The sequence below is a fragment of the Crocodylus siamensis genome, chromosome 5 (genome assembly GCF_052110815.1).
Source record: "Crocodylus siamensis isolate JL-2025a chromosome 5, ASM5211081v1, whole genome shotgun sequence".
NCBI classification, from domain to species: Eukaryota; Metazoa; Chordata; order Crocodylia; family Crocodylidae; genus Crocodylus; species Crocodylus siamensis.
The window spans coordinates 16,605,592-16,622,036 of record NC_143399.1 but is presented as its reverse complement, the minus strand read 5'-3'; the positions used below and the strand labels follow the sequence as shown (position 1 = coordinate 16,622,036).

General features: G+C 37.9%; 1 protein-coding gene across 2 annotated transcripts in view; it reads right to left on the bottom strand.

The window, feature by feature from the left end:
• Positions 1–16,445, bottom strand: part of RAVER2 (ribonucleoprotein, PTB binding 2) — a 68,007-nt gene that overhangs the window by 11,867 nt on the left and 39,695 nt on the right. The window contains exons 6-11 of one of the 2 annotated variants that reach the window (XM_090049232.1): positions 15,160–15,239; positions 10,826–10,930; positions 10,544–10,655; positions 4,518–4,777; positions 1,446–1,542; positions 761–906 (exon numbers count right to left, since the gene is read on the bottom strand). In XM_090049232.1, the coding sequence (XP_089905358.1) occupies positions 761–906; positions 1,446–1,542; positions 4,518–4,777; positions 10,544–10,655; positions 10,826–10,930; positions 15,160–15,239 (800 nt within the window). Of the gene's footprint in view, positions 1–760; positions 907–1,430; positions 1,543–4,517; positions 4,778–10,543; positions 10,656–10,825; positions 10,931–15,159; positions 15,240–16,445 lie in introns of both variants that reach the window. The other variant, XM_090049231.1, reaches the window with a different exon arrangement.

Below are 16,445 nucleotides of genomic sequence, written 5' to 3'. Positions count from 1 at the left end.
TCTGACCACCAAAGGAAGGGTTATAATAAACCAGTTCAGTTATGTTAGTTTGCAAGCAGGCTATTTGGAACAGTGGCAGACCTTCAGCAGTGGAAGCAAGGCACCGGGTTGTTTTACCTCAAGGAATTCACACACTAAGAAGGGAAGTCAAGGACAGGAGAGGGGACAACAGGAATATGCCTTTGTAGGCAGAAATCTAAGGAAAACTGTCTGGAGAGAAGAGAAGCTCCAAGTCAGATGTAAAGCAGAAGCTATTGCCAGGAAGTGATGGAGGAAGACTTTGGACAACTTGTCAGATTCTGAATTAAGCCCAGAGTTATGCACCAAAGTAGCACAGATGCTGAGACAGGGAAATGTGCCTAAGCTTCATTATTTTGTGTAGATCTGTACATCTTTTGTATTTGCTGAGTAATTAGTAATTTGTGTGTCACACCTGACACACGTTGATGTAAAATTAAACTCAGAGAACCCTATAAAGCTGGAGAGGGTGAGCTTAAGCTACCAAGGAGTCTGGGTTAGTTGAGCCATTTCCAGTTTCTGCTTTGGTTCCATTTCTGGGTAGGAGGACTAGAGAGAGCACCTAGTCTGAGAGTACATTAGGGTAGTACATTGCCCAAAGGAAGAAATCATGCTGCAGTCTGCTCAGACTGAGGGAAGCTGAGTGCACGCAGGCCCAGCGAGGGGGCATGTTGCTCCACCAGAGCTTTGAACATGACAACCAAGACCCCCATCAGGGGAGGCAGTACTGCTAATTACATACCTGCGGATAATCCCCCTGCTGCTGAGAGCAATTCAAATAATTTTCTGTTGCATGTTGCGATATATTTCCCTGAGAGACACCAGCATCTAGCACATGGCTTGAAAGTCCAGTCTGCTGTTGAGCATTAGGGGCTTTACTGGCAATTGCTGTTCATAACAAAACAAATACACACAGTTGAGACATGCTGCGCTGTCATTTAGGGGCATAGTCTGATTTCTTTTGTGCTGCTGGGAACCCAGAACACTGCCATACAAAAGAAATTTGTTATTATGGTTTCACACATGTAACAATGTCACAAACCCAGAACATTACCCTACCACTGAAATTTGTTACCACAGAATCACACATACAACTAACAACACAGTGTTACGATTAATAGGAAGAGATTCATGGGAGATAAAAATGCATCAGAAATTCTAAACAAACATAACATCTCTACATACATAAAAAGATGTTCCAAACAGAAAGTCAGCTAAGATAATTTATACCAATTTATTTTCCTGTTATTACAAGTTCTTTAAAAGCAGAATCCAAGATGTTATCACTGACAAATGTTGTGGTCATTGGCACCCTTTAGTTAATAGAGTAGCAGTTTACACTACTCTGCTCTAGAAAACTTTAAAGCAAAACTACAAGCTGTTAAACAGGCATCTGCCGAATCACTGCTTACCTGAAAGACACATACCAGGTAACACACTTGCCAAATTCAAGTAGGGATTGGTACTAAGCCGGATTTCTTTTGGTGGATCCCCCAGCAATGAGGTCTGTTTTTTTGAGGGAATCTGTAAAACATATATAATATGTACATTGGTATGTAGTCAATATATTCTCCTTCCCTTTTTCAAAAGTAATGGCATGTATGTGTTCCTAGAGGACTTTAACTCATGGTTCTAAAACCAGAATCTTTCCAAATAAGTACAGAAGCAAAACATCTGAATGTATTGCTAAGATTTAATTTTTTCCTACTTGCCAAGTAGTTTGTCAGCAAAGTCTCTCTTTACAGTACAGATTGCTGAGCTAGCATTTGAAAACAAGGATTTCCTGAGTAAATTTAAAGCGCTACTAAAAATCCTCAGATTAATTAAATGAACTATATGAATGTGACCAAACACTACATTCAATTCAAGCCTCCTAGCCTCACAGCCAACCAAGGCCTGGTGAACTCTGTCATATGGAGGTGGATATGCTAACACACCTTTCTGATCAATCTACTTATTGGCTTCAGTAGTACTTGTACAGAGAAAAAAGGAAGGACTGAATAAGTAGCTGGATTGAAGCACTATGACCTACCCACCCCCTCAAGACAGCAGAATTATAAACTTTTTATCATAGTTTCAAATACTGATATATGGTGGTGCTACGCCCTTCACAGGGGCAGACTGTCTGTGGAGGACATGCAGTCTGATGGGCCACTGGGAAACACAAAAACAAAGAGCTGTATTGAGGGACAAGATCATTGCCCAAGGCTGACGGCTTTGAAAGTGATACCATTAGTGCCTAGGTAGAAAGAATCCTAACATTTTATGCATGAGCAAGAGAATTACTGATACAGCAGAAAAAATAAGGATTTGGTGGCTGGTTGTGGCAAATCAACTAGTTAATTCTACTCAGGTTCTAGCAAAAGTATCCTCAGTATCTGCCAGAAACAATTCTCTCCATCTGAGGGGGATGGCTTTCCAGGTAAGTCATGACAATGATGCAAGAAGCATTTACAGTTAATGAAGGATAAACACAAAAGGAGCTGTTCTATGCTGAAGCATGCATCACCTCTCAATCTCTAAAAAAATGGAGTTGACTAAAAATCTACTTAGTAGGCTAATCATAGAAGCCTGAGTGACACTCCACAGAGATAAACTAAACGTCTTACATAAACTTTCTAAGGGCATAAGACTGTAAGGATGTTGAGGCCACAGAGAATTTGGGCTATGCAATTAAGAGTTTCCACACATCTCTTCACCTACTACACTCTAAAATGCCTTATTTCCCTGGTAATCACAAGTGGCACAACCTTTTGGACTACAAATTGCCTTTTCTACTGTTGACACCAAGTTACTCTAATTAGGTCAGCTCTGCATTTTTTTAAATTATAGCAAAACATTTTTTAGGGAATATAACGATCACAGTAAATGGCATGTTGTCAAGCCTCTCTGATAAAAAGAAAAGTCTGTAAACCATGAACTTCCTCTCACTCTACCACTGTATTTCAACCCTATTCAAGGGAGGGCTTTATTACCTCTCTGAGTCAGCTGGTAGTTCAGTCTCTGTGCCCTTTCAAACATTGGCCTCTGTTGATGCTGACAATGAGGGGAGCCAATTAGTGCCCATTCTGCTTAGGGACCTGTGACACTTGTTTACTAGGAACTGGGCTGCTGTCCACTGTCTCATTTTCAGAGACACTGGACAGCTATCAAATGCTGTGGATGTCTTTATGATTACCACTGACACAGGCTCATTTCAAATGAGAGAACATATCAGCCATCTGAAATGTGCAGCCTGCTGTGACTGATATTGCATTTTATTCTAAGTGTATTCTATTATTTTGTTCCAAAGCTTTGAAAAAAATTAAAAATAGTATTTATCAAATTTCCACAGAATCCAAGTCCAGTTTTCAAAAATGGGAACTCTATCAGGATGTCCAAATTCTATATCGGCAAGCTTAAATTGGCATTATAGACACCAAGTATGAGCGTCTAAACACAGGATCTTAAGGCCCTACAAAAGCACTTTGGCTTAGAAAACTGTTTTGTGTGTCAACTGATGCAGAAAAAGAAGTAACGTTATTATAACATCTGTAAGAGAAGCTGTCCAAAGGAATGGGATGACAAACCTCAAAAACAACCAGCAGACAAGGTTTTAGCACCCTGAATCATCTGCATTTTTAATGGTTTACTTATTTTCCTTTTCGGCCCAATAAAATGATGAAACTAAAATGCTACAGCATGCTTAATTTGTAAAGCCCAACCCATTACACTAAAAATGGGTTTAAAATGAAAAATAACTACATTCTAAATTAAATCTGTAAGCATAAAGTTGTAACAGACAACAGGTCAGAACAATGCTTAGGTCCTGGTAAACTCAACTGCACTAGGAAAAAAGGAAAAAAACCAAAACCCCAAAATTGAATAATGTAAGAATTCAGCCTTTCTGAAAATATTAAATGAACATGTAACTCCTGATATCATATTTAGGGCACTGACAAGTACACACATGTACAAAATGCTGTGAATGGATGGAAATTCTGAACAGGTTTTAATTAAGCATTTCAGTTTAGCTTTAATATTTTAATTCTGCACAAGTTATAAAAGAATAAATACTAAAACTGATCTGATGTTACGGAAAGTCCACTTGTAATTTAAAAGGATGCAGATTAGAAGTCCAAGTTGGCTTCCTGAAGGCGTGTACTAGAGGAATTGCTCATCTTTAGCCACTGAATTCCATCACAAGGTGTTTTTACTGTTTCAGAGGGCAATTTCCTGTAGCCTCAGCAAGTCATCATTATGAGGTACAACTATGAAGACTAGAGTAATACAGAAAAACTCTTCTTTGTTCCTTCATTTGGACAACCAAAATTAATTACTGTCCTTCACCTGTGATTTGTAACGGAAATTCCTTTAATGTGCCTTACAATTCTATGATCCAGCAAACATTATAATGGAAATACCAAAAAAAAAAATAATTGTGGTTAGTTTTTAATTAAAACAAAAAAAAAAAGGAAGCAGCTGGGAGAATGCAAAACTCCATGTTCTGTTTTTCTTACCCCTGAAGCTGTATCAGTGCTTTTTAGCTGACTTTGCTGTTTGGGGGGTCCTCTCTGCAAGTCTCCAGCAGTGAGATTTGTTAAGCTCTGAAGATAAGCCTTAGACCCCGAGACAGCTCCTTCTGACAGTCCCGCTGTAGTTGATTGTTTATCCTGAGTGTTGTTTTGCCATGGTATAGCTTGTCCAATAATGTGCTGATTTGGAAAGAATGGAAACATGCCCATCCCTACTGCTGCTGCAGTTGGAGTCAGACTGGATGCTGCAGTCAACCATAAATGGAGAAACCTTTCTGTTAGACAAGATTTATCAGAACATTTTGCTTGTGGTTTTTATTAAGCAAAGAAACAACACTGAAAAATCTATTTCTAGCTGTCACAGAACATTTAATCCTGAAGATGGCTGCCAGGGATACTGTGATACTAAAAACTAGGAGCTGTCTTTAAAGATAATCTGAGAAAAGAAAACTGTAACTGTACTTGATCCTGCTCTCATTCTAAGCATCCACTGCAGTCATAAGTATTACATAGTGACAAAAATCTTGCTAACTTTTCCTTTTATGCTGCTCAGAAAAGCTAGGAACAATAGCAACAGAGTCCTGGAGTGCTGGTGGGCTCAGGAAAACAGCAATAATTTGCATTAGGAAAATTCAACTTACAACCATAAGTGCTAGAAACTACTACTACCGTTAATAATCAAAGGTTAAGTTAGTGGTCCAGGTCTTCTTGATCCTCAGAAACTCTTTTATTTACCATTACCTAGCACATTATCAAACCATATCTAGAAATACTGAAAAATTAAGATATCTATAGTGATTAACTGGTAAGATAGGGTTTCTTTAGTGAGACTTGGCTGCAATACACATTCCACATTTTGGAACATAGGACCCCAAAACAAATGGGCTGAGAAGTAAAAAATGATACTATGCAGTGTCATCACTGACCTTTTCACAGACTACTGAGCCAAGGAATTCGCAATCAAAACCTGTATCCATAAAACTTGGACATTAAATCTCTGCTCCTTGACAGACTGAGTACAAAGGAAGTCAAACAGAAGAGTCCATCCAACGTGGAGTAACAAACTTTTTGTTTTTAAAAAAAAGAAGATTCTGAATAAAGAAATGCTTCAGCCTTCCAAAAAATATGCAATATCTGTGCAAGCAGAATATTAGCACCTAGCAAATACTCAACACCCGTCACCAGCATGGATTTCTCAGTGTAAACAGTGTAAACAAGAGAGAAGCTTGGCAGTGAGAAAAAAATTGCTTGAAGCCAATGGCTCTTAATTTGCACAGATCATTTACAAGCTGATGATACATCAAGAAGAGCTGGAAGAGAAAATGACTGCTCTCCACCTCACCTGGCAGATATAAATCTATGACAGGATAAACTCTCTGTGCCAAACACAAAGGAAGACAGAAGAGAGGGGATCAAGATAAGAATCTTCAGTGTACCAGACTCAGATTCAAAGGAATTGTAAAATATGTTATTTGAAGTCTATAAAAGGAGCTCAAATATTTAAGAGGTGCCACCTGGACTGTCAGGAAGTTATGGGCTGCTCCTTTGTCAAAGGCTGGAATCAAGAGAAGGGAAGAGGGTTTTAAAAGTAAAATAGTACTAGTCAAAGAAGTCTTAGATGCAAACACCATCTTATATATTTTAATCAGCATATATTATTTGATCATGTGCACTGGAAGAGACACAGGGTAGGTAACCCACAAGCAGTTTTATGCTGCTTTCTGGATGGAGTAAGAGTAATTAGAGACAAGATGTAGGATCAAGATCCCGCTCTCCCCCAGTAACCACTTAGAATTTTAGGAAACTGGCTGCGTGCAACATGCCCACCAAACTTAGTGCATAAACCCTAGCTGTTGAGGAGCTATGTGTGGCCCCAAACACTTCTGGAGAAACATGCAGTGCACCCAAGGATCACACAATCAGGCTGCAATCAAGACTTGAATGTACAATTACACATGGAAAAAGAGCATGAAGTACAGAAAGAAATCCAATTCCCACACAGAACCCCTGTCTCTAATGCACCTGAAACCTTTCTGAAAAAAATAAATACAAATTTGTGCTGTGATACCATCTCAAGTTATGCAGTTAGGCCAGCTCCATTTCAGTCTGGGAGACCCTTCAGCAACTATCTATGTGCCATGGAAAGTAGTGTCAGGGATATATAACCGGCAGCCTTCTTTCTTAGTCAGAACTGAAGTAAAGTCCAGTCTAGTGTCACAGAACACTGACCTGGTCTATGCCCTTTTCTAAAATAAAGTGCACACCAACTGGCAATTTTTAGAGGAGGTGAGATGTTAACCTTGTCATCCTGGCCAAATTCAAATGTACATAAATATGTTCTGGGCACCAAAATTCTTCCTGAACTTTCACTTGGAAATAGGATTCATCCTCATTTCCTGTCAGACTGCTGTGTAGTGCTGTTGGTATCATGTTCTACCTGGAGGCAGTTGTGTTTCAGAGGAAATAAAATGATCTCAGTGGTTCGTGTGTACAACAGTTCTTTAAAGAGACACAGTCAACTAAAAAAAAGCCTTCAAGAAAACATATTTTCTTAAATAATTTACCTCTGAATAAATATGAGTAAAATGTAAGAGAATAAAAGACATTTGAAAAGTCTCCCTATATATTTAGTTTATGCATTCAACAGCAATTTTTGTAGAGTCAGTTTACGTCCCCCTTTATTGTTACAATCAACAGTTGTTTGGATGGGACTTTTGAATAACAACATTCTGGAAAAAACGTGAAAAACCCATAAAAAATGACCAAAGGACAAATAGGTAAGTGTAGTATATAAAACATTTTAATCCATGTTTTTAGAATAGTTAATGGACTTCAAGTTGACTGGGTCCAATTTGAACAGACCCAGTCAACTTGAAATCCATTGACTTATACATCTATATCTAGATAGACAGATAGAGAGCTGTCTACATATATGTAAAGATATTAGTGTTACAAGTATAACTTTGACTCATTTTGTTCTTACTTCTTAGTCCTGAAGGAAGCAAAAAGTTCAGTTTCCATCTCTAAAGCTTCCAGTTTGCTAAGCAGCTCATCAAGTGAACAGTATTTCAGAAGAAAACATCATTGAAGTAAACAAACATAAGTTATCAACTTTCTCATACACAATGGGCACTGCTACAGTCTGACTAGTCAGGGATAAAATGAATCTCTGACGCACTGCTGAAATTCCCGAATGGCATAAAGCTGGAAGGCACTGTCCATACAGAAAAGGGCTGGGATGTCATACAGGCAGGACTAAAAGCTCTTGAGATCTAGAGCAATCAAAATGGGATGAAATGTAATAATACAAATTGTGATATCAAAAACTTAGGGCTCAGGTAAGAACGTCTACCACAAGTTGGGAACTTAGTTGGAAACAGCAGAAGAAAGGTTGAATGTTGACCAGAGAGGCTGAGGACAGACATGAGAGGAAAAAAAAAAAACACCCAAAAAACCCCAAACATTGCTTTACTGGAAGAACAATCACATCAGTTTGTCCTGGCTCCCCAGCATCCGTATAGATGGCATGTTTCCATGGGGCTTTCTGGCACTTTTACCCAGTAGCTGATTCAATCAAGCAAATGCACTTTACTTTTAGCTCGGCAAGCCCCCACACCAAGTGCAGCACATGCCCAAAAAAGGCATTGCATCAGTTTGACCTGGCTCCCCGGTGTTTGTATAAATCATGAGCTTCAGTGGGGCTTTTTGGCGCTTCTTTCTAATAGCTGATTGAATCAGCTTTTATAATAGCCGATTGAATCAACTATTAGATAAAAGCCGCAAAAAGTCCCGCTGAAGTGTGTGATCTATACATACGCTGGGGAGCTGGGTCAAACTGACGCAATGCCTTTTCTGGGCATGTGCTGCGCTTGGTGCAGGGGCTCGCTGAGTTGAAAGTAAAGTGCTGTTGGGTCTGGGTTTTTTTCCCCACATCTGTAAGCAGCAAGAATGGCTTTGAGCCACCGATGTGAGAGGGCTGAAAAATAGGCAAATGCAATCCTAGGACGTATCAGGTGAGCTACTGTCAGTAGAATTATGGAAGCATTTATGTGAGTGTACAAGGAAGTAGTAAGAACTCATCTGGAATACTGAGTACAACTCCGTGTTCAAGAAACAGATTTAAAGTAGAACACCTACAGAGAAGATCTCTGGGATGGACAGGGAATGGAAAACTTATTTTAGGAGGGGAGACTAAGGGTGAAACTACACATTACCCTTATACCTACCAGTATACCCGAATTGAGGCTGATTTTGCAGGGAGATTGCAGAGCCAGCTGGCATTTTTGTGGGGTAATGGCAGTACCCCTTTCCCCACATCTCTGATTAGCCTAAGGGCCTCCTCAGTGGCCCTACCCACCTGATTGGCTGCCAGGGCTGTGCATCGCACACAAAGCTGATTTCCACACTATAATTACTTGTAGAAGAAACTTTGTGATGCTGAATATATATCAGATAAGAGTATACAGGATCAATACTAAAAACCTATTTCAATCCTGATGTGAACAGACAAGACATTAGGAAAACTCATTAAAAACTAAGAATGCCACTAAAATCAAACGATTAGGTTTTGTCAAAAACAAAAAGTTCAGTTCTACTAAAAAACATTTAGATTAAGCCCTAAATAAAAACGCACAGACTGAGAAGGAAAGACAATTGCTTCAAGTATTGAAAAATACTGAAACCCAAAGTAATATAAAGTAAAGCCAAAACCTTTTAATCTCATCTAGTATATCAAGACAAACAGAGCATAAGGGCATAAGCAAACTAAATCTACATAAGATTCATTCCCATTCACATATCTAGGCATGCCCAAAAGAAAATAAGATGTTAGCATCACACCACCAGCTCCTTGCATAGACATAGACATTATTTTATAGACATTATGGCTGCAAGGGACCTCGGGAGGTCGTCAAAAACTTAAAAAACTAAGAACTTATGGCAAGAAAAGTTTCCAGATCACCTTGAATAGTTAAAGCAAATCCAGATCCTTTGCAGGATAGGGTGCTAATTTCACTCCATAGTGAAGGCAGGTGAAATTAATTCTAAATGTGAACACACTTAGCTCTGAAGGGCTTTTAAGGGCTTTGAGTATAGTCTTAAACTGCAAACAAATTTGTATACCTAAGATTTAACAGTCAAGATTTAAAAACATGGATTCATCCATACAAAAGTATGTTCAAGTACAGATAGAATAGCCAGCTATCTATTTTATGTGTGTGAATATAATGTGGTTTTGAAAAACAGTGGCTTTTTTCTGCTAAAAAAAATTGTCAAAAAACATTCCTGGCATGAAGTAGTTAATCACTGAGTCTGTTATGTTTAGCTTCTTCTTAGGATATACAGTCCATTCCTGTACACACTTTTTTTATTCTGCTTTCAATTACATGCCAGCTTGACTTAAGTCAGAAAACTTCATGGTCAGCTTGAATTAGTAACAAGATGTAAGAAAATGTGCCTGGGACATATGATCCTAGTCTAATTATTCTAAATGTATTTGGATTTCAGTATTTAAACCTACAAAATTAATGTGTATAGACAGCGCTCTTACAAAGTTTTATAGATTGAAGTGGATACCATTCAAACACAGTACAAAGAAAAATTAAATTCATGGAAAGATTCTAGAAGAAGAGGATGGAGCCAGAATGTCCATTTATGTAAACTTTGGAAGTTGAATGGATGTAGGTCCACTGTTTTTATTGCTGCTTTTTTATTAAAAGAAAAATATATTTAAATTTATCCAACTGAGATAAACAGAACAGCCACTGACTTTGTGCCAGCTCATGAAAGAAGCCAAAGCAAACCTGTCAACACAGCATATATCAACAGACTTCCTTTGTTAACTGCTTTTGTATTTAACATTTTTGTTTGGCTTGGTGGCTTCCTTTCTTTTTTATACAGGGACAAATGATAAAGCTAATGATTACCACTTTTGTCAGAGTAGGAGAGAGTCAGCTTTATATTTTCAAACTGGACATTTCTACTGGTATGGTATAAAATAAAACATCATTTACATGTATGAGCTTCTCCACGGTTTCCCATGCCTGCATTCATGGATGGTGTTGGCCCTATTCCCAATACAGTCTGAAGTAACATTGTTGGAGGCTCTCCAAGTAAACCAGGTTTCTATAAAGAAGAACAAAAAGTATTGTAAATAAGTAAAATCACCTTCTTTTGGTTATCTCACAGATTCTCACACATACTACATGGTTCAAGTTTTAATAGACTAAAGCCCTATTTTCTTTATGAAAGTTCTTGAAAGGCGTAAGTAGTTGAAATTAAAATGACAAACTTACACTGTTAGTTTGAAGATTCTCAATCTTCATTAGCTGCCGCTGTGACAGTTGTAAATGGGAAGGATTCTGCAGCAGTAATGTAGGTGTGTTCCCCAAAACTGAGTTCTGCCAAATTGAGCCAAGAAGCTTTAGTTGACAAATGCAGGAAACACATTTTTTGAAGCTGACATTATATAGACTTACAAGGGTGTAAGGTTGTAGCTGTGTTGGTCTAAGGACATAGTCAGACAAGGTTCTTTGGGTAAGTCTGATATCTTTTTTTAGACCAACTAAATAGTTGGAAAAAAATTGCTTAGCAAGATTTTGGATTTAAAAACCCTTTGTCAGGCTGAGAGATGCTTCCTCAGCTTGATGAGGGATTTTTAAGTTTGCTAAGAATTTTTTTTCCAACTATTTAGTTGGTCTAATAAAAGATATCAGATTTACACAGAGAACCTTGTCTGCCTATTACATAGACTTGATATTTGACACTTATGTACATGGACAATAAACATGACAAAAGGGATTTTTTTTCTACATCTATTTTTTTCTAAAGATACTGTACTCCCATCTTTCAACAAAACTCCAGCTTTGCTTCACTGGCACCCAAAGCTTCTAGATTATTCTGAATTCCTTTTATCCTTCCTTTTTTCCTTTCTTTTCCAGTCCTAATCTCCAACTCGGTGGGGGAGGGGCTGAGGATCAGTTTACAAAAAAAATTTACTGGCATCTGTGTTGTGCTTGTAATGCTTTTATTTTCTATTACATGACTGCTTCCCACATCTTAGTGCCTTATAAAGTTCTGTTGTGACTGGTAGGAAATATTATTTAGTTAATGCTATATAACATGAATGCTACTCCAGAGAAGCAGCAGATATCATGCTCCACTGTCTCATGAGAAGTCGTTATTCAAGAAACACTCACAGGCATGTCTACGAGACATACTGCACAGCAGACTAATTAGCTGTACAGTAAACACCATGTGCCTACATGTGCACCCCTATAAGATGGGAGTAAACTAATTAACATAGCAGCACGGTAGGACCTGTAACTACTCTGCTGCAGGGATTTTTACTTCACAACAGTACAGGTGTAGACTCTGTCTCAGCTGACTGGGACATGATGAGGGTGCTTCAGTATGGGGGCTGCCTGCCAGCTAGCCCTGCGCTGAAGCAATCTTGTGCCCTAGCCAGTCCCTCTGCAGCATGTTGAGCTGGGGGGAGTAGCCCTGGGCTGGCAGGCTTACCCCTCTCCAGGCCCTGTGCCAGCTGGGGCTACTCTGACCGGGCTCAACATGCTGCAGTCCTGGGTGCACATGAATACTGCTTCTGGGTGCCGCGTTAACTCAGTTTATTCATGCACATTAACTGCACTTGTTAAATGCACCCACAATTGAACAAGCTATTCAGGCTACTCCCAGACTGTGGTCTTTGAACTGAATTTTGTGCAGCGTTACACTGGATACCTTTATGAACACCATTTGTACCTACAATCAAGGAACTTAAAATCATGCTGAGACACCATGATAGAACTTATGACAATAATTTGTAATATATATTTTTGGCTAGTGTGGTGGTCTAGAAGAAAATCTCTATCCACAATAGAGCAAACCATGTTATCATTTGTGTTAGTTATACATATGCTTGAAAAATGTTTCCAAACAACATTTTGGCAGAGATTCTCTAACATGATATGCCAGGCAGAACATATGTTGTTCCAGATCTCAACAAATCTCTTTTGCTAACATCTTGGCATTCACAAAATGCACTCTGCAATGCAAAAATGGATATATGGAATTTTAGTAAGCGCAATCTCTTTCATTTCCTGAAATCCCCCACCCTAGCTAAAACACCACCAGTGATTGAAAACTGAAGACGAAGCTGAGCACAGCAAATAAGGCTTTGTTACCTTTTGGGTCTGCCAGAACCCTCTGCCTGACGAATGCTTTCAGAATTACAGACAGTACAGCTTATGTCCCTTTTGGCAGGGTCACAGCCATAAGAACCAAACTCAGTACACAACTAGAATTTAGACATTCAAAGAAAAAGTCCTTTGTTTTTTTAAAAAATTATATACAAAAACGTCTATGCATAAAACAAGGGGTAAGCTACATCTTAAAAGATCTGAGAATTACACTTTACATTCAAACATGGTTTACCCAACAAAAAAAGGAGACAAATCTGGATTGTGTATATATGAGTATTTGTTTATTTAGTCCACATACCTGACCTAAACACCTGTCATTATTTATGGCCTATGGTAGAAAATATAACTTGGTGTTTTATTTATATACATAAATATAATAAACAGCAAATATATTTTATCTATACTTGTTTTGGTTACATTTTCTGTTACATAATCAAGAAAGGAAGTGCACTGATTTAGTGACAAACTTCAGAAGACAAAGAAAAACTTGCTCAGGTAAGTCCTCAAGAGATCCCAAGAATTAACTAAAGGTAGACTTGTTAAACAGCAGACACTGCAGCAAAAAATATTAAGTTAAAGTTTACAGTATGTTCTATTAGTACATGAAGAAGTATCCACAGCAGCTAAGTTAAACAACAAAAACATTTAAATTCTGTAAATGGAAACACTGGTCAGTGATTCATCCAAAGGGCTTCAAATTCATCTGCTAAATCCTTGTCTTCATTACTTAATCATTTTTATGACCAAAGTTTGGACATAATCGTATTAAACACACTGCTTCTTTTGAAGGAATAGGTTAACAAATCTAGGATGCCATGAAGCTAAAGCAACAGAAGCAAGAAGATATATGGAAATAAGATGAAGCCAAGTTTTTCCCCCAAAAGCTAATAGAAAGCTGGAGAGCAAAAGCTCTATGTGTTATGACAACACTGAATTCCAAGAAAGAAGTAATGACCTGGTTTTTTGGCACTGAAGAATACTCCAGATAGACAAATCACCAAAGATAAAAAAGAGCCAGATGAAGAGCATTAAAACTCAGTAAAGTTCAACCTATTAGGTCAGGTTTAGTTACTAATTAAAAGCCAAGAGCCTCCATGGAAGAATATTAAATGTACAAGTCTATCTAAAGCAAAAGCCATAACTTTTGGCTGCAGCATACCTAAGCCAAAAAATAATTGGATCCTCATCAATCACACTGTAACGATGTAAAACATGCTTCCCACCAGCTGTGATTAAAAAGCATTCATGTTGCCTTCCAAGGAAGACAGACTCCTTCAGGCTACAGAAGAGCAGCAGTAACTAAACAGAGCAGAAGACTTTTAAAGTCACTTTTTAAGAAAGAAATGGAAGCAAATAATGACCTTTATTTTCAAAGTGGAGGCAGAAGCATTTTATTCTAATAATGTAGGCCTGATCAACATATCTAATACTTGAAAAAGACACAAACACAGCAATTTCTTAACAGAAAAACTGAAGTGCATTTACTGTGAAGATCTCTTCTATTATAGCTCGCTATCTCTCAACAGACATTGCTATAGGTTATAAAAGCATAGCCAAAACCCTAACAAACACAGATGTTTTTCATTTAGTGTGGACATTTCAAAGCACTGAATAGTTGTAGGAGCAAAAGCCTTGTTTAAAAGTCAATGGCACTTGAGACACTGACTCCATTTGGAACTTTTGAAAATCCTGCCCATACTTACTAAAGGTAAAATCTGACAATTGGCAGTGTCTCCACTTTGGCAAACTTTTTGGTACCCATGATGTGGTAGCAAGATGTAGAAACCGTATGGATTGCTGACTCACTGGATTGGTGTAGAGAGGTGCATTGTCTATGGGCCAGAGCTGCAAGTCCAGTCCATTGACTTATCCCTAAGCTAGGGAACAGATTTATCCCAAATCTCCTTTACATGGATTCTGGATTTCTTTGTAATCTTCCAGGATATGTTGGGCTTATACTGGGCTGAAAGTCATATTGCTATACAACACATAGTATGAACTAAAACAGATAGATAACAGTAATAGCTCTTGCCTTGTAAAGGACACATTTTCCACAAGATCTATATTTTTTGAGGTACTTCCAGAAGGAATCAGTGCCCCCATTCCCCCCCACCCTCCCCTGATGTAATTCAGAAATGGAAAAAGATTTCTTTTAGGAAAAGCTCTGTCACCTGTCAGGTATTAGTAAATCAAAAACCTCAGAAAAAAGTAAAAAACTAATTTGCACGCAGATAATATGTACAACCTGATCTTAATGAGTCAAATCTCATTCAAAACCACCAGATAAAATAGATTATTAGGAACAAGATCATTTTAACAAGAAAAGTTGATTTTACTTATAATTTCTCAACAGCCGTGTATAGGTTTTGATGTAGAATACTTTATAAATCCACACTGGGGTATACATTATTTCACATGAGCAAACATACCTGGTGAACTTGATTCAGATTCAAAACTGGGCTGACTGCTGTATTTACAAGATGAGGGAAACCAGCAGAAGCTCCAAGAACTGTTTTAGGAAATACAAGATGTTAATAATGAAATACTTAAAGAAATTTTAAAAACAAGTTATAAAAAGATACGGTAGTATTGGAGTGATGTTGTACCTGTGATGGTCCAAGAAATATATGAAAGGCAAGGATTTTTTGGCATGATATCTTTTATTGGACTAGCTGCATGGCTGAGATAGATTTAGGTACATTTCTGAATGTAGGGCATATTTCTTCAGGTATATAAATATCTATTTTTATGTATCCTTTATGTACTGGTATTCATATTTATACATTATTCCATTTGGCCTCTCCAAATACATTTATGATTAAGAGCATGCTGAAGAACTACAATGCCTGCACAAAATACCACTGAAATCCAAGTCTGGTGGTCCTGGGAGCAGGAAGGACAACCTAAAGCTGATGGGGTAGTCCATAGAGAGATTGCTGACAGTTAACCCAGAGATTTGTACAGTGCCTAAAACAGGCCAGACAGAAAGGTGGCAAAAAGACACCTTAAAGCTTCATCATCCTCTTCCTCTCCCACCAATGTGCTGAATCTCTAGTCTATTCAGCATCCTATATTCTTAAATCTTTCTGTCCTGAAATCTGCAGATTGTCTGTTCCTGTTCCTTTTAACCCTTTAGTTCTTTGAAACTTGTTAGATTCCTTTTTAAATTTATTGTCTGACCTAATGAGAAGGCAAGTTCCTTTAGTGAAATGACCTTAAACAGGACTATGCTTGTAAAATGCTATGTGTATCTATGGAAACATAGAAGTGAAAAAAGTATTTTAAAATATTATGCACTGGGGAAGGACTTGAATTGCAAAGTACATATCTGGAACCAGATCCGAACACTCAAAGTCTAAATATGTTTGTGACACAGATTACATATTAAGCCAATTTCTAACATAAATATATGTAAATTGAAGAGTTAGTTAGTAAGGGTGTACAAGAAACACTAACATTTAAATTAGCTTTCAAACCAGTTTGCTGTCCCTCTATCTGCTGTAACTTTCATAAATATTTCAAAAATATTTAGAGACAATTATGATACTTTGGATGTAAAAAGATCTTCCCTTCCTCCAAAGCTAAAGGTGATATGTTTCTCCAAGACATTAAAAAATGAACTACGGCAGCCGTAAGTGTGGGGAAGAGTGCTGCAAGACTGGCAGACATAGATTATACTGTAAACATAAAGTAAAACTAGATATGTACTGGCATC